We start from the raw sequence: 18,005 nt of genomic DNA on the forward strand, positions 1-18,005 counted from the left end.
TTCTTCTCAAAGCTAAAACAAACAATTCTAAAATTTGTATAGAACCACAAAGGACCCTGAATAGCTAAAGTAATACTGAAGAAGAAAACTAAAGCAGGAGGCATCACAATCCCAGACTTTAGTCTCTACTACAAAGCTGTAATCATCAAGACAGTATGGTATTGGCACAAAAACAGACACACAGCCCAATGGGATAGAATAGAGAACCCAGAATTGGACCCACAAATATATGGCCAACTAATCTTTGACAAAGCAAGAAAGAGTATCCAATGGAAAAAAGACAGTCTCTTTAACAAATGGTGCTGGGAGAACTGGACAGCAACATGCAGAAGAATGAAACTAGATCACTTTCTTACACCATTCACAAAAATAAACTCAAAATGGATGAAGAACCTGCATGTGAGACAGGAAACCATCAAAACCCTAGAGGAGAAAGCAGGAAAAAACCTCTCTGACCTCAGCCGCAGCAATTTATTACTTGACACATCTTCAAAGGCAAGGGAATTAAAAGCAAAAATGAACTATTAGAACCTCATGAAGATAAAAATCTTCTGTACTGCAAAGGAAACAATCAGCAAAACTAAAAGGCAACCAGTGGACTGGAAAAAGATATTTGCAAATGACATTGGATAAAGGGCTAGTATCCAAAATCTATAAAGAACTCACCAAACTCCACACCTGAAAAACAAATAATCCAGTGAAGAAATGGGTAGAAGACATGAATAGACACTTTTCTAAAGAAGACATCCAGATGGCCAACGGACACATGAAACATTGCTCAACATCACTCATCAGGGAAATACAAATCAAAACCACACTGAGATACCACCTCATGATGGTCAGAGTGGCTAAAGTGAACAAATCAGGAGACTATAGATGCTGGAGAGGATGTGGAGAAATGGGAACCCTCTTGCACTGTTGGTGGGAATGCAAACTGGTGCAGCCGCTCTGAAAAACAGTGTGGAGGTTCTTCAAAAAATTAAAAATAGAACTACCCTGTGATCCAGCAATAGCACTGCTAGGAATTACCCAAGGAATACAGGAGTGCTGATTCATAGGGGCACATGTACCCCAATGTTTATAGCAGCGCTTTCAACAATAGTCAAGTTTGGAAAGAGACTAAATGTCCAACAACTGATGAGTAGATAAAGAAGATTTGGGGTGCCTGGGTGGCGCAGTCGGTTAAGCGTCCGACTTCAGCCAGGTCACGATCTCGCGGTCTGTGAGTTCGAGCCCCGCGTCAGGCTCTGGGCTGATGGCTCAGAGCCTGGAGCCTGTTTCCGATTCTGTGTCTCCCTCTCTCTCTGCCCCTCCCCCGTTCATGCTCTGTCTCTCTCTGTCCCAAAAATAAATAAACGTTGAAAAAAAAAATTAAAAAAAAAAAAAGATTTGGTTTATATATACAGTGGAATACTACTTGGCAATGAGAAGGAATGAAATCTGGCTGTTTGCAGCAACGTGGATGGAACTGGAAGGTATTATGCTAAGTGAAATAATTCAGTCAGAGAAAGACAGATATCATAGGTTTTCACCCATATGTGGATCTTGAGAAACTTAATAGATGACCATGGGGAAAAGAAGGGGAAAAAAATAGTTAAAAACAGAGAGGGAGGGAGGCAAACCATAAAAGACTCTTAAGTACAGAGAACAAACTGAGGGTTGATGGGGGGTTGGGGAGAGGGGAAAGCGGGTGATAGCCATTAAGGAGGGCATTTGTTGGGACAAGCACTGGGTGTTGTATGGAAGCTGGTTTGAGAATAAATTATATTAAAAAATAAACATCAAAAATTTTTTTAAAAAGTATACTTGGTATGCTGTGTATTTTTTTAAATCTGTGAGACTTAAATAGTGGCCTAATGTATTGTCTATCCTGAAAAATGTTCCACATGCACTTGAGAAGAATATGTATTATGTTGTTGGTGGACTGTTCTTTAATGTCTTAGATCTAGTTGGCTTACTGTGTTATTTAAGTCCTCTATTTCTTCTGTCTATCCTTTATTGTCAATGGAGTATGAAGTCTCCAGTTATTATTATGGAACTATTTATTTTTCACTTGAGTTCTGTTAGTTTTTGCTTTGTATACTTTCATGATCTGTCATTATATGCATAAATTCATAATTGTTATATTTTCTTGCTGTATTGATCCTTTTGTTAATACATAATATCCTTTTGTTTTTGTAACATTTTTTGACTTAGTCTGTTTTATCTGATATGCCATATTTGTTCTCTTTTGGTTACTTTTGGCATGGAAAATCTTTTTTTCCATCCTTTCCATTTTAACTTACTTGTGTCTTTGGACACAGCTAGTAATTATTAAATTTTGGTTTAAAATTTTAAATTTTAATTAAAAGGTTTTTTAATGTTTACTTATTTTTGAAGGAGAGAGAGACAGAGTGCTAGCATGAGAGGGGCAGAGAGAGAGGGAGACAGAATCTGAAGCAGGCCCCAGGCTCCAGGGTGTCAGCACAGAGCCTAATGCAGGACTCAAAGTCATGAACCGGGAGATTGTGACCTGAGCCAAAGTCAGATGCTTAATCGACTGAGTCACACAGGCACTCCTAATTTTATTTTTTAAATTTATTTTAAATTATTCCCTTGAATTGTAGAGGAAACAAGATTTGGTGTTGGAAACCAAAGTTATAGTAATAGCAGCTTTTACATTAATAATTGCTTTTTCTTCTTTAAATGTAGTAGTCTCTTAAACCTGTTGGAAACAAAAAGTGTAGTTACCAACCATTGCTACAGTAATACTAGGTTTTGTAGTCATACATGTGTTTACTTTCTTGAGCTCTTTATTTTTCCATATGGCTTTGAGTTACTGTTAAGTGTTCTTTCATTTCACCTTGTAGGACTCTCTTGAATATTTCTTGCATGACAGGTCTAATGGTCACAAACTCTCCCAGCTTTTGTTTATCTAGGAATGTCTTATTTTCTCCTTCACTTTTGAAGGTCACTATTGCCAGATATAATATCTTCGATTTGTCTTTTAGTACCTTGAACATATCTGCCTATTCTATCTGGCTTCTGAAGTTTCTGATAAAAAAATCTGCTAAAACTCTTATTGAGGATTCCTGTGTCTGACAATTCACTTTTCTCTTGTTGTTTTTAGGAATCTCTTTTTATCTTTGGGTTTTGAAGGTTTGATTATGTCTTGATGTGGTTTCCTTTGAGTTCCTCTTTCTTAGAACTTATTGAATGCTTATATTGATGATTTTAATCAAATTCGGGAAGTTTTCGGTTATTATTGCTTTAAATATTTTCTCTTCCCCTTTGTCTTACTCTTCTAGGATTCTCATAATGTGCATGTTGGTCTGTTTGCTGGTTCATAGGTCTTTTAGGTTTTGTTCGTGTTTTTTCAGTCTTTTTCTTTTTTTCTTCTGTATTTACCTGAGAGTTGATATTTCCCATTGTTTTGTCTTCAAGTTTGATAATTCTTTTTTTTTTTTTGCCTGTTCATATCTGTCACTGAGTGTCTCTAGTGACTTTTTCATTTCAATTATTGCACTTGTCACTTCCAGAAACTCTTTTCAGTCTCTATTTAGTTTTTCTTTTTCTTTTTTGAATGTATTGGTTATTTTCCTGATTTTCTTTATGTCTTTAGTTCTTTGAGCATCTTTAAAAGAGTTTTTTTTAAGTCTTTACTATAAAATACTCCATTAGTTCTTTTTTAGTACAGTTTGTTGTCCCTCTCCCCACCCCACCCCTTGAATGGGCCATATTTCTGTTTCATTGTATCCCTTGTAATTTTTGTTGTTGTTGTTGAACACTGGGTATTTGAATCTTATAATGTAATAATTCTGGAAATCATTGTCCAGATTAATTCTTCTTTAAGGTCTGCTATTTTTTGTTTTTGTTATTGTTCTTTTTGTTTGTTGTAAGCCATCTCTGTGCTAATGATCAGCCTGAGGTATATAATTTAAGGTCTCTCGCATCTTTTCTGAGCATTTCCCTTGGCATGCATTGTCACTTTCTAATTTTCCTTGTATATGCTCTTGTTTTTTATTGTCTTGACTGTGAAAAGGAGAAGGGGGGAACAAACAGTAAGAATGGAAAGGAAGGGCACGAGCCTTTTAAATTCCCTGCAAGGCACGTCAGCTGAGAGGGAGGGACTTATAACAGTAGGTGGAGGTGTATTACCAATGACTGTCCACCTCTTTACCTGCACTTCTGTGATCAGAAGCAGTAGTCAGCACTCAGCAGAGATCACTGATATTTGGAGGACTAGGTCCTTTTTGTCCACCCCAACTCCTGAAAATTGTGTAAGCTGCTCTAGCTAGGAACATGTACCCGGCTGCTTACTTGCGATCTGACTGAGGATGTGGGGATGGACAGGTGCTGTTGTACTTAAGAGCTGAAGTTGACAAAATTAAACATTTCAGTCTTTCCCTGAAGTTGTAAGCCTTCCACAGACTCTACAGTTTGATTCTGCCAGTACAATTTTTGCCTAGGTATGGGAGATAGATTCCTGCTGCTTCTATTCCACCATCTTTCCAGAATTTTCAAATTAGATTTTAAAGGCATTCCTTCACTGATATAATTAGCTGAGGTAATTATTATGACATTTAGCATAGAGCTGCAAAGTTACTTGTTCTTAAGTAGTAATTTATGTGGTCATTTTATATCTAGTTTTGTAAACTATAATTATTAATGATACTTTTCTTTTGGTTTGTTTTTATGTGTTTTACTGTTTATTTTTCAGTCTCAGCCAATTGGACAATGGCAGTTTGGGTTTTGAAAAATGTCTGAAGGTTAGTGGGCTGCATCTACCTTCTGCTTCCTCCACACCCCTTTTAAGAGAATAAATGGAATATTTGAGAAGAGAGCTATATTAAAAGAAGAGTGTTGCAAATGGCTTCAGAATCTGTGAATGCAAAACAAGTTAGGAATCACTGCACAAAGGGGAAAAGGCAACAGCACCAGCAAATAAAGAATAGGTCTTCAATTAGTGATGGTGATGGAGAAGACTCTTTTATCTTTGAAGCAAATGAAGCTTGGAAAGATTTTCATGGTTCCCTTCTTCGGTTTTATGAAAATGGAGAACTGTGTGATGTCACACTAAAGGTAAGACTTTTCTTCTTTTTCAAACTCTTTATTGTATTATGAAAAATGAGGGTTTCTATAACCATAGAGGGTGAATTTTTGGTATCATACTTGTTATAGTCAAAATGATTTTAGTCTCAATCCTTTTTTATTGAAGGTGAAAGGATATAAAGGAAGGTGAGTAAAGGAGGATTAGCACAAGGTAAACTTGTACTTATTAAGTATTAATATTCATTATTTCATAGTTAATTTAACTTCTGAGAGTTCTGGACCTTACAACAACAAATAGTTATTATTACTGAAATTAATAAATTGCTGTCGACCAGTAAGCTTTTAACTTGTGTATTTAAAAATCCTAGTATACTCACTTACTCTTAATGTAAGTTAAAAGTTAGGAATTCTTGGTTGTTTACTCAGCTGCAGTAGTATTTTAGTACATGTTCCTATTCTGGTAATTTAATCTCTACTTTAAAACAATGGTCTCTTAAGTGAGATTCTCTATACCTGATAATGAAGTAGAATCTATTTAGACTTGGATGAAAAAGTGTAGTAAGTTTTAAGTCTGTGGTCTATAGACCACATGTTGTGTTATTCTGCTGCAAAAGACAGTTTTAGTAAAATTGGAAAAGTGATAAAACAGTGTGGAAGTCTAATTGTTCCTCATTACTTGTTTAAAGTACTTTTACTATTCTTATATCTCAGTGTAATATTAAATTTTTTTTTTGATGATTCATATGCATCCATGAAGCATTTTCCACATTTGATTTGCCACTTTGGGATCTCTTAAATTTTGCTTTTGCTTTTGCTTTTGCTTTTGCTTTTGATCAGACAGCTTTTTAAAGCTGAGTCATAGGGATGGAAAGCATACTTGAAGAATCAGACCAGAGAATACTCAACAGGAGTCTATAAACTGAAAGCATAAGCTTTGAATTTTAGATCCAGAATGTCCAGGGGTATAGTATTATACTGTGGATAAATGAGCTGTATTCTCTTTCCTTAAACTGTTACTGGTTTTATGTATTTCTAGGCCCTAAGATTTTGAGAAGAAAACCATTATATAATTCTAGCTCTGTGTGAAATTTAGCTATGTATATATATTTTAATGTAGAACACTTAAGTTCTCTTGTTCTGTATGTATATTGTTTAATTTTATGCCATTGCTCTAATTTTTAACCGTGGTGTGAAATTCAGTGACCCACACTGGCTTTAGCAAAAATAAAAATGTAAAATAGATTGTTGGAATTCAGCTATCATTCAGCAAATGGAAAATAATTAGAGTATTGATTTTATAAATTTTATAACTGAATTTTAGAATAATTTATATAACATATAACATACTGCGTATAGATATTAAGTGAAAAATAGGGATATAGCCACTTAAAGACAACTCATAACTTTGTTTATTGTGTAACTTTAGCAATAGATTGAAATAAAAACTCCCAAAGAGTCAGTGGTTGAAAATTAAAATACTATGTTTTAAACACTGACAGGGGCGCATAGGTGGCTCAGTTGGTTAAGTGTCCAACTCTTGATTTCTGCTCAGGTCATGAGCTCGTGGTTCATGGGATCTAGTCCCACATTGGGCTCTGCCCTGGCAGTGCAGGGTCTGCGTGGGATTCTTTCTATCCCTCTCTTTCTTCCCTTTCCCTGCGCATTCTCCCTCTCTCAAAATAAATAAACATGAAAAAAATTAAAAAAAAAAAGTAAACAGTGACATGAGAAACACTTCATTAGGCATGAGAATCACTTCAGTAATTTAAAGGGACCATCATTTTTATTTTTTCATCTGTAAAATTAGAGTGATGATTAGGTTTTTGTGAGGAATAAGTGAATTGGTACAAGTAACATCCTTATGGCAGTGCTTGGTACATAATAATAAGTATCAGCTCTTTGGATCATTATGTATACTACTATAATAGTTCCAAGAGTATCAGATAATTCTACCTATCGTGTATTCTGTTCCTATTCATTAGAAAGTGTTACAACTTAATCTCTTAACAGGTCTCTTACTGGATTTGTTTCTTAATTCTTTTTTTTTTTTTAATTTTTTTTAGCATTTATTCATTTTTGAGAGACCGAGAGAGACAGAGAATGAGTGGGGAAGGGGCAGAGAGAGAGAGAGAGACACACACACACAGAATCACAAGCAGGCTCCAGGCTCTGAGCTGTCAGCACAGAGCCCAACACGGGGCTCAAACTTACGAACCGTGAGTTCATGACCTGAGCTGAAGTCGGACACTCAACCGACTGAGCCACCCAGGCACCCTGTGGATTTGTTTCTTAATTCTAATTCAACATTTCTTCAACTGTCAGAATTTAACTGTCATAGAACAATTAAGTCAAATAGGATTACAGATAATTCATAATGCCCTGTTCAACATAAATTTCACTTTTTATATTCATCTAATCTTAAGGATTATTCTCTGATATAAAGTCATCCCCTATTTTTTTTTTTTTTTAATTAGTATGTTTCCTTTGACCATTATTGCTTTTAAGGCAAACATTTTAGAAAGACAGTTATTGGGGCGCCCAGCTGGCTCAGTCAGTGGAGTGTGCAACTCTTGATCTCAGAGTTGTAAGTTTGAGCCTTTGTATGTAGAAATTACTTAAAAAGAAAATCTTTAAAAAAAAAACAAACCATTATCCAAATATATTTTATTGTCCATATATAAGGTCATTAGCCAATTTTAAAATTCCAAAATGAGCACTTATATTGGAAACAAAAAAAAAAGTTTATTTAGCAGATACTTACTAAGGTCTTACCCTAGTATATGGAGAGTATAAATAAATTTGAGTAATATTCTGTTCTTGCCTTGAGGGTATTTGAAATTTATCCAGAGAAAGGCACATACACACCTAACTATAATATAATTTAGTGATTATCATTTTTGTGTTATTTTTATGGCAGCATAGGAGAGATCTATGAATTATGCCTGAAAGGTGATTGGAAAGGCTTCACATAAGAGATTATTATCTTGAGGTCATTCCAGGGAGAGGTGAAATTTGCTTATATATTTTCTTTGTTTATTAGGGAAAATTTTTATTTTTTAATTTATTTCTTAGATGTTTATTTTAAGAGAGAGAGCACAAACAGGGGAGGGGCAGAGAGAGAGAGAGAGAGAGAGGGAGAGAGAGAATCCTAAGCAGGCCCCACTCCCAGCACGGAGTCTGACATGGAACTCGATCACATGACCCTGGGATCATGACCTGAGCTGAAATCAGGAGTTCGTTGCTTAACTGACTGAGCCACCCAGGTGCCCCAGTGGAAACATTTTAAAGAATATATCCAGGGGCACCTGGGTGGCTCAGTCGGTTAAGCGGCCGACTTCGGCTCAGGTCATGATCTCGTGGTCCGTGAGTTCGGGCCCTGTGTCGGGCTCTGTGCTGCCAGCTCAGAGCCTGGAGCCTGCTTCGGATTCTGTGTCTCCCTCTCTCTCTGACCCTCCCCCGTTCATGCTCTGTCTCTCTCTGTCTCAAAAATAAATAAACGTTAAAAAAAAAAATTAAAAAAAAAAAAAAAAGAATATATCCAGTAGCAGGTCTAAAATTATATAGGGGGAAAGCTTTCTTAAGGGCAGCAGTTTGGTGATAAAAGACAGGGGAATTTGTCTTGCAGAGGTTGCATAGCACTCATGCTTAAACCATGTGTTCTAGGTCAACAAAAGTAACGTTTACAAAGATGCTTCTACTTCTTTATGATAGTTTGAGGAAATGTAATTGTTTTTGTTAAAGATCATAGTTAAATTTTACTTGAAGAGATTAACAGAGATTATTAGAGGAAGGAAACCCCCTAACTTGTTGATGCTTCCACTGAATAGTTTTATTCATATTATTTGGCTTCTTCTTTTTTTTTTTTTTTTTTTTAATTTTTTTTTTTTTCAACGTTTATTTATTTTGGGGACAGAGAGAGACAGAGCATGAACGGGGGAGGGGCAGAGAGAGAGGGAGACACAGAATCGGAAACAGGCTCCAGGCTCTGAACCATCAGCCCAGAGCCCGACGCGGGGCTCGAACTCACGGACTGCGAGATCGTGACCTGGCTGAAGTCGGACGCTTAACCGACTGCGCCACCCAGGCGCCCCGCTTCTTCTTTTTTTGAAAATACATGTTTCTTTGAGTTTTTAAAATAAACATTTATAGGATTTGGATAAATATTTTCAAGATTGTGTTATAATTTTTTGGTGTCAAACTTCCAAATGACCAGGTAAGAATAAGTACTCTGAAAGATTGCAGGGAAACAAAATATGTGAGCTGCATTATAGTACCATACTTCCAATAGGTAGAAATGATAAAATTATTATCCTTATAAATGTAACAGTTAACTCCTGATGGGAAGGCAGACATAATCTAATGAAATGATAAATGAGAAGGTGATTCTGTCTTTAACACTTAAGCATTCTATGTTAAGCTGTCTAATGAATGTTCATCTTTCTGACATTCAAGTAATAAATTGATATTTTAACTTGTTTCATGTTGCTCAGAAGGTGTATTTAAATACTTATATTAGTAGATTCTTGTTTATTTGACCCCTAAAATGTTATCCATCGTTTCCATTGTGCAGGTTTTTCTAATGAATGTAGTAAGATTAACCAAGATTGTAGCATAGTGAATGTGGCTAGACATTATAATGTGATAATTCACTACATGTAAGCCAAACTATCTTGGTTTTGTATATCTAACCCCTTGACCTTGGCTGTAAAATGCTATTTTGACTATTCAAACTGATTAAAATTGGTGGGTTATCGAAAAGAGTAGCTAAGAGGTTAAAAGGACAAAATTAACAAGGGATTAAAACTGAGAAATTAGAATATAGCTTCTAAACAAACATAAAAGACAGGCATTTGGATTTTTTTCTTCCACTCTATTTCTGTCTCACTGTTTGTCTTCTGCATTTTTATTTCAGTGTAGTTCTCAAACACTTAGTTTTAATTAAATGGCATAATTATGAACATTTCAAACTAATACACTTTAGTTTTTGTTTCAATGATTTAAAAACAAGTTTAGTGTATTTGTAAATGATTTTTAACAGTCTGTATTAATGGGATTTTACAATTAATACTTAGAAGTAAAGTGAACCTATGTAATAACAACTAGTTCACAAAAGAATAGTTACCAGAATGACCAAATGTTAAAAAAGTATTAAGTATTAAGGGGGCACCTGGGTGGCTCAGTTGGTTAAGCATCTGACTCTTGATTTCAGCTCAGGTTATGATCTCACAGTTTGTGGGTTTGAGCCCCACATTGGGCTCTGTGCTGACAGTGCGGAGCCTGCTTGAGATTTTCTCTCTGCACCTCTCTCCCTCTCTCTCTCTCTCAAAAAAAAAAAAAAAAAAAAAAAAAAGAGTGGGTATATTATCTATAATCACTTTGATTGGGGGTGTGATTGTGTGTGTATTAAATATTCAAGTTTTAGTTTATTGAATCAAGAAATTAAAATAGAGTTGTTGAGGAACAAAGTCTTATGAACAGTATGAAAATAATTTGTGGACCATTGATTTGTACAGTTGGGGTGAGAAGGTAGTGTTAAAATAATGTTTATCTGGAAACTGTAGAATTATGTTTTATGTAATGGCATGTTGGCAAATTTAAGCAGATTTATGCCATGTGAGGTTTACAGATATTTGCATAGAAACTAAATCTCAATGGTGGCATGTGCAGAAAATTTTAAAAAAGGATATTTTCAGCCTGTTTTTAAAATGCTTAATATCAGATTTCAGATCCCATTTTAGGGCTTAAGTGAATTTGAAAACATGCCAAACTTTCTGCTTTAGTATAGGGTGCAACTTGAGTCTCAGTAAAATCTGAATCCTACCTGTGGATTCTTTTAAAAAATTAAATACAATATAACCAACAGAGATGATAATCTTGTATTTGTTTGTTTTGTTTGTTTTGTTTTTATAATGTTTATTTATTTTTGAAAGGCAGAGACAGAGCATGAGCAGGCAAGGGGCAGAGAGAGGGAGACACAAAATCCGAAGCATGCTCCAGGCTCTGAGCTGCCAGCACAGAGCCTGACGCTGGGCTCAAACTCACGAACCACGAGATCATGACCTAAGCTGAAGTCAGCCGCCCGACTGACTGAGCCACCCAGACGCCCCATAATCTTGTATTTGTTGAAGGGATATTCATTTTTCCTCCACATTAGTGAGAAAAGGTCAAGAGGAACATTTATAAACAAAAGCATTTATTATACATTGTAATACTCCTCAGGCCTTTTTCTTTAGAAGTTCTCATTTTAAAATTCATTCCCAAATAATGAGACACAACTGTAAGTGTATTACATAGTCAAAATGCTACATGAAAACAGGAATATTGGTAAAACACTAGCCTACTGTATTTAATTTTCTTTTTTAATGTTTGTTTATTTTTGAGAGGGAGACAGAGCATGAGCAGGGGAGGGGCGGAAGGAGAGAGGGAGACACAGAATCGGAAGCAGGCTCCAGGCTCTGAACTGTTAGCACAGAGCCTGACATGGGGCTCGAACTCATAAACTTTAAGATCATGCCCTGAGCTGAAGTTGGACACTCAACCAACTGAGCCACCCAGGTGTCCTGTAGCCTACTGTATTTAAAGATTACCTAACACAAAGTGCTAAGAAAACTGGGTAACTACTGCTGTGTTAATAAGGAGATAACTGGTACTCAGTACCAGAACTTCCAGATGGAAATAAAGGTGTATGTATAAAACATAAAACCCTAAAAATACTAGAATACGTGAAGTTAATGTGTTTAATATTAAGCATAGCATCTAAGGCAGAAATTATAAAGACAAAGATTGGTTTGATTGTGTAAAAATCTAGAGGGGGTGACTAAAAAAGCACACCATAAAAGAGAAAATTTTGAACTAATATATGGCAAACGACTCACACTCTAAATATATGAGGAGTTCTTACAAAAACATAAGAAAAAAATCATAGAATAAGTTTATAGAAGAGGTAAAAATAGCCCAAAATTAATGAATGATTTGATGATATTAGTATAAGATAAACTAAAATAGATAATATTTTCATGCATTAAATTAACAAATACTTTTTAATAAGTTAGTACTCAGAATATGGCACAAATATTGTAGGGAGATCAGAGATGGACAATTTAGCAGTCTGTATCCCAAACTGTGCCTATCCTTTGAAATACCATTTCTTTTTAGGATTTTATCTGTAGGAAATTAAATAGAGTGGGAATAAAGTTTCAATTACAGCAAAACTTACTACATTGTCACTTACAATAGCAAACTATTGACACTAGTGTAATTTTTTAGGAAATAAGGTAAAATTTTAGTGTTTAAGTTTGTTTATTTATTTAGAGCAGAGGAGGGACAGAGAGAGGGGGAAGAGCATCCCAAGCAGGCTCTACACTGTCAGTGTGGAGCCAATTCATGGCTCAGACTCACGAACTGTGAGATCATGACCTGAGCTGAAATCAAGAGTTGGACGCTTAACCAGCTGATCCATCCAGGTGTCCCTTCATTATTATTCTGTTTTTTATATTATTTCAAAATAATTTAATAAGGAATGAAAACTTTATTTAAGCTCATAGTAAATACTACTAAATAGTGGTCTGTTTACTTTGTGCTTCAATTTTCTCACTGATAAACTGTGGTTATATAATAGTGCCTACTCATAGGGGCATTGGGACAATTAAGTGAGTTAAGTAATATGTGAAAAGCACTTAGAACAGTGCCTGACATGACGACTGTGGTTGATAATACTGTGTTGTATATTTGAAAGTTGCTAAGAGAGGAAATCTTAAAAGTTCTTGTTACAGGGAAAGATAAAATTCAGAATTATGTGAGGTGTTAGATGTTTACTAAACATTGTGGTAATCATTCCATAATATGTACATACATCAAATCATTATGTTGTTTAACTTAAACTTACATAATGTTAGATGTCAATTATATCCACAAAACTGGAAAGCTTTTTTTAGAAAAGGGACTCACAGACCAAAAACAAGAATAGTGCTCAAGTAGTGCTAGATGATGTATGCTGTTCTTCTTCATTCACAGAATGCTTCTGAAATTTGAGATTAATACAGAAAATCAGCTTACCAAATATACATTGTGGATAGAAGTGTAGAAGATAAGGGGCTAATCTGGAAGAAGAAAGTTGCCTGACTTTAAGAAATTGCCCTACATTGGGGCGCCTGGGTGGCGCAGTCGGTTAAGCGTCCGACTTCAGCCAGATCACGATCTCACGGTCCGTGGGTTCGAGCCCCGCATCAGGCTCTGGGCTGATGGCTCAGAGCCTGGAGCCTGTTTCCGATTCTGTGTCTCCCTCTCTCTCTGCCCCTGCCCCGTTCATGCTCTGTCTCTCTCTGTCCCACAAATAAATAAACGTTGAAAAAAAAAAATTAAAAAAAAAAATTGCCCTACATTAAAATAAGTGACCAAAGGATTACACTGTTAAACAAATACACTAAATTTGTGTGAAGTTTTTGTTCCTGCTACAACAGATGCTCAATGCTGATGTAAAACTGATTTTGATATTAAACTGTCTCCTTTTGTTTGTTTGTTTTGAACAGGTTGGCTCAAAGCTAATCTCTTGTCACAAACTAGTATTGGCTTGTGTTATCCCTTACTTCAGAGCCATGTTTCTCTCTGAAATGGCTGAAGCCAAGCAAACACTGATTGAGATCAGAGATTTTGATGGTGATGCAATAGAAGACTTGGTAAAGTTTGTCTATTCTTCAAGGCTCACTTTGACTGTTGACAATGTCCAACCTCTTTTATATGCAGCCTGTATTCTACAGGTTGAACTGGTGGCTAGAGCTTGTTGTGAATACATGAAGTTACATTTTCATCCCTCCAACTGCCTGGCGGTAAGAGCCTTTGCAGAAAGTCACAATCGAATAGACTTAATGGACATGGCGGATCAGTATGCCTGTGAGCATTTTACTGAAGTAGTGGAGTGTGAAGACTTTGTGAGTGTGTCACCCCAGCATCTCCATAAGCTTTTGTCCTCCAGTGATCTAAATATTGAGAATGAAAAGCAGGTCTATAGTGCAGCCATCAAGTGGCTTCTTGCCAATCCTCAGCATCATTCCAAATGGTTGGATGAAACACTTGCACAGGTAGGGGCTGAAATAGGATTGTGTATAGAAATGAAATGATATGGAAGCAAATTAACATGTGTCATTTATCAAGAAAAGTGCAGACTACCCGAAGGAATATAGAAATCATTGTGTAATATGATGTGAAAATGGCTTTCTGTTTACTTTTCTGTTTATTCACTATGCTATTTAAGGATAAGTCTGAATTGCATTTAATTAGAAATATCATTTTTTGCTTTTTAACCTGAATGGGTTTCTTGTTTTTAAAGTTTCTTCCTTCCTTTCTTTTCTTTCTTTGTTTCTTCCTTTCTTTCGTCCTTTCATTTTCTTTCTTTCTTTCTTTCTTTCTTTCTTTCTTTCTTTCTTTCTTTCTTTCTTTCCTTTTCTTTTCTTTTCTTTCTTTCTTTTCTTTCTTTCCCTTCCTTCCTTCCTTCCTTCCTTCCTTCCTTCCTTCCTTCCTTCCTTCCTTCTTTTTCTTTTCCTTTTCTTTTCCTTTCCCTTCCCTTTCCCTTTCCCTTCCCCTCCCCTTCCCTTTCCCTTTCCCTTCCCCTTCCCTTCCCCCTTCCCTTTCCCTTTCCCTTCCCTTTCCCTTTCCCTTTCCCTTTCCCTTCCCTTTCCCTTCCCTTTCCCTTTCCCTTCCCCTTCCCTTCCCCTTCCCCTTCCCCTTCCCTTCCCCTTCCCCTTCCCTTTCCCTTTCCCTTTCCCTTCCCCTTCCCTTTCCCTTCCCCTTCCCCTTCCCTTTCCCTTCCCTTTCCCTTCCCCTTCCCCTTTCCCTTCCCTTTCCCTTTCCCTTTCCCTTTCCCTTTCCCTTTCCCTTCCCTTTCCCTTTCCTTTCCCTTTCCCTTTCCCTTTCCCTTTCCCTTCCCCTCCCCTTCCTCTTCCCCTTCCCCTTCCCCTCCCCTCCCCCTCCCCCTCCCCCTCCCCTTCCCCTAACCCTTTCCCTTCACTTTCCCTTCCCCTTCCCTTTCCCTTTCCCTTTCCCTTTCCCTTTCCCTTTCCCTTTCCCTTTCCCTTCCCCTCCGCTTCCCCTTCCCCTTCCCCTCCCCTTTCCCTTCCCCTCCCCTTCCCCTTCCCCTTCCCCTTCCCCTCCCCTTCCCTTCCCCTCCCCCTCCCCCCTCCCCTCCCCTCCCCTCCCCTCCCCTCCCCTCCCCTCCCCTCTCCTCCCCTCCCCTTCCCTTCCCTTCCCGAGTGAGCACAAGTTGGGGAGGGTCAGAGAGAGAGGGAAACACGGAATCTGAAGCAGGCCCCAGGCTCTGACTGTCAGCACAGAGTCTGACGCAGGGCTTGAACTCACGAGTCGTGAGATCATGACCTGAGCTGAAGTCGCAGTTTTAACCCACTGAGCCACCCAGGCACCCCTAACATGAATGTTTAAAATAGCCCTTTGAGATTGCAGTACTGAATATTTTATTTATGTTGATAGAAAATGGTTCTGAGGAAACAGCTCTAAATAACTATTGTTTTATGATGAAGTTTCTAAATTTTAGTGAATTTCTTATTTGGAAAGAACCACAAGACATCACTTTCCATTTTGTTTTCTCACCACAGTTTTACTTTTGTAACCTCAGAAACATGACTGTTTTTTATTTATTTGTTTATTTACTTATTGTCAACAGGGTAACTTGGATCAGGAGATAGTAGGCCTTAGAAATGCTTTGAATATGTTTGTTAACAAAAACAAAAAGTGTTATTATCTTGAAGCTATATCTTATTTGTGTGAATGCTTATGTACTTTTAACTCAAAATCATATTACCTGGTTTGATCATCCCCTTTATTCTCTAGAAAATCAGTGCATCTTTAAGGGAAGAATGGTGAGTGCCTCTACTGAAAGAAGGGATGCATCCCTGATTTAGTATATAACCTTACAAGGTCATTGATTTGAAGAAAACAACGCTTGTTTAATATTATGACTGTTTCTGTTTTAGAAAGAAATCACATTTCCATTTGTTCAGTCTTAGCTTTAAAAGGCAAAAGAACAAAACATAGCGATTTTGTTTTGATTGCACCTTTTCTCTAGTAGCAGTGTGGCCTTGTGATTCTGACACAACCATTTTTGGAAGTAAGTAACTTGAATGAAGACATTGAATTATTTTATCCAGTCTACTTAAATCTGTTTTTAAAGAGGAGAAGATGCATTTAACATATAATCTGATTTCATCAGTGCACCGTACTGAAAAATCACTATAGAACTTGGCTCATTGAACTTCACTCACATGTTAGAAAGGCTTTGTGAGGTAAATGAGTTTTAAAAAGAGAAAATAAACATACTACAGTTGAAGTAGAGAATGAGCTCTCTAATTACAACTTAAACTTCATATTCACAACTATTCATGATCTTAGGTTCGTCTGCCGCTGTTGCCAGTTGATTTTCTTATGGGTGTTGTGGCAAAAGAACAGATTGTCAAGCAAAATCTAAAATGTAGAGATTTATTGGATGAAGCAAGAAATTACCATCTTCATCTGAGTAGCAGAGCAGTACCTGACTTTGAATATTCCATTCGGACTACTCCAAGGAAACATACTGCTGGTAATGAAATTATTCATTTTATCACCTACTTGAAGGATCTTTATGGTATCTGAATATTGGTTATGTATGCCCAAACTTAATTCTAAGGGGGCACCTGGGTGGTTCAGTCAGTTGGTTGTCCGACTCTTGGTTTTGGCTCGGGTCATGATCTCATGGTTTGTGGGTTCGAGCCCCGTGTTGGGCTCTGTGCTGACGGTGCAGAGCCTGCTTGGGATTCTCTTTTTCCCTCTCTTTCTGCCCCTTCCCCATGCTCACTCTCTCTCAAAAATAAACTTAAACAAATAAAAATATTGAATTAGTGGGGCGCTTGGGTGGCTCAGTCGGTGAAGCATCCGACTTTGGCTCAGGTCATGATCTCACGGTTCATGAGTTCCAGTCCCATATTGGGCTCTGTGCTGACAGTTCAGAGCCTGGAGCCTGCTTCGGATTCTGTGTCTCCCACTCTCTCTGCCTCTCCCCTGCTCACACTCTGTCTCTCTCTCTCAAAAGTAAAATGAATTTAAAAAAATTAAAAAAATATTGAATTGGAAAAGATGGCAAAGCAGTTGTAGACATTTTTTTAATGTAGTCATTTGGCAAATATTTATCTAGTGCCTACCACATGCCAAGTTCTGGGGCAGGCATCAGAAATGCAGATACACATAGCCAGCCCTATTTTGAGAGAACATGCAGTCTGATCTAGGGAAATAGACATGTGAATAAAAAATGCACTGAAGTATTAAAGGGACGTTGATATATTCATAAGTATAATGGGAAACACAAAAGAGTGGTTATTTTTACCTTGGAAGGGTCAGAAAAGGTTTTATAGAGAAAGTAAACCTTAGTTTTGAATAATAAACAGACGTTTTCCTAGGTGCCAGTTAAGGAAAGGGGTATTCGGTTCCTTTTGCATCTCTTGAATGTCTAGTACATACCAGGCACTGTGATAGCCCTGATTAGTACAAAATATAAGTTAACATATAATCCTAACCTATCTTGGACTCTGGAGACAGATATCAGCATAATCATTTCTAAACTGTGTTAAGTGAATGATATTACCAAAAATTGCCATTGGAACCATTGAGGATGAGCACTGTATGCATGTTGCAGAAACATGAAATTTAAGAGAAAGAGAGGGAGAAGATCAGGTTAGACAGTGCAACAAGGCCTTTATGCTGTGCTGGCTTTATCCTGTAGGGCATTGGTTCTCAAAGTATAAAGGAAGTGGTGGCCCCTGGCCCAGCAGCATCAGCATTCACTTGGGAACTTGTTAGGAATACAAATTCTTGGATCTACTCCACACCTATTGAATCAGAAACTCTGGGGGTCAGGCCCATAAATCTGGTTTATGCCTTCCAGATGATTCTGTAAACTTCACTGAAGTTTTGATATTTGTTAGATTGCAGTGAAA

At 37.1% G+C, this 18,005-nt stretch overlaps 1 protein-coding gene across 4 annotated transcripts in view; it reads left to right on the forward strand.

Annotated features, from left to right (window-relative positions):
* KLHL8 (kelch like family member 8) overlaps positions 1-18,005 on the forward strand; it is a 65,328-nt gene that overhangs the window by 33,119 nt on the left and 14,204 nt on the right. For 2 of the 4 annotated variants that reach the window (XM_086704630.1, XM_086704629.1), the window contains exons 2-5: positions 4,700-5,061; positions 13,560-14,108; positions 16,109-16,147; positions 16,429-16,615. In XM_086704630.1, coding sequence (XP_086560756.1) covers positions 4,849-5,061; positions 13,560-14,108; positions 16,109-16,147; positions 16,429-16,615 — 988 coding nt within the window. In that variant the 5' untranslated portion in view covers positions 4,700-4,848. The remainder of the gene's footprint in view (positions 1-4,699; positions 5,062-13,559; positions 14,109-16,108; positions 16,148-16,428; positions 16,616-18,005) is intronic. The other 2 variants (XM_025921505.2, XM_086704631.1) reach the window with 2 other exon arrangements.

This window comes from Puma concolor, chromosome B1 (assembly GCF_028749965.1).
Source record: "Puma concolor isolate L17-30 chromosome B1, mPumCon1.1.hap2, whole genome shotgun sequence".
NCBI classification, from domain to species: Eukaryota; Metazoa; Chordata; class Mammalia; order Carnivora; family Felidae; genus Puma; species Puma concolor.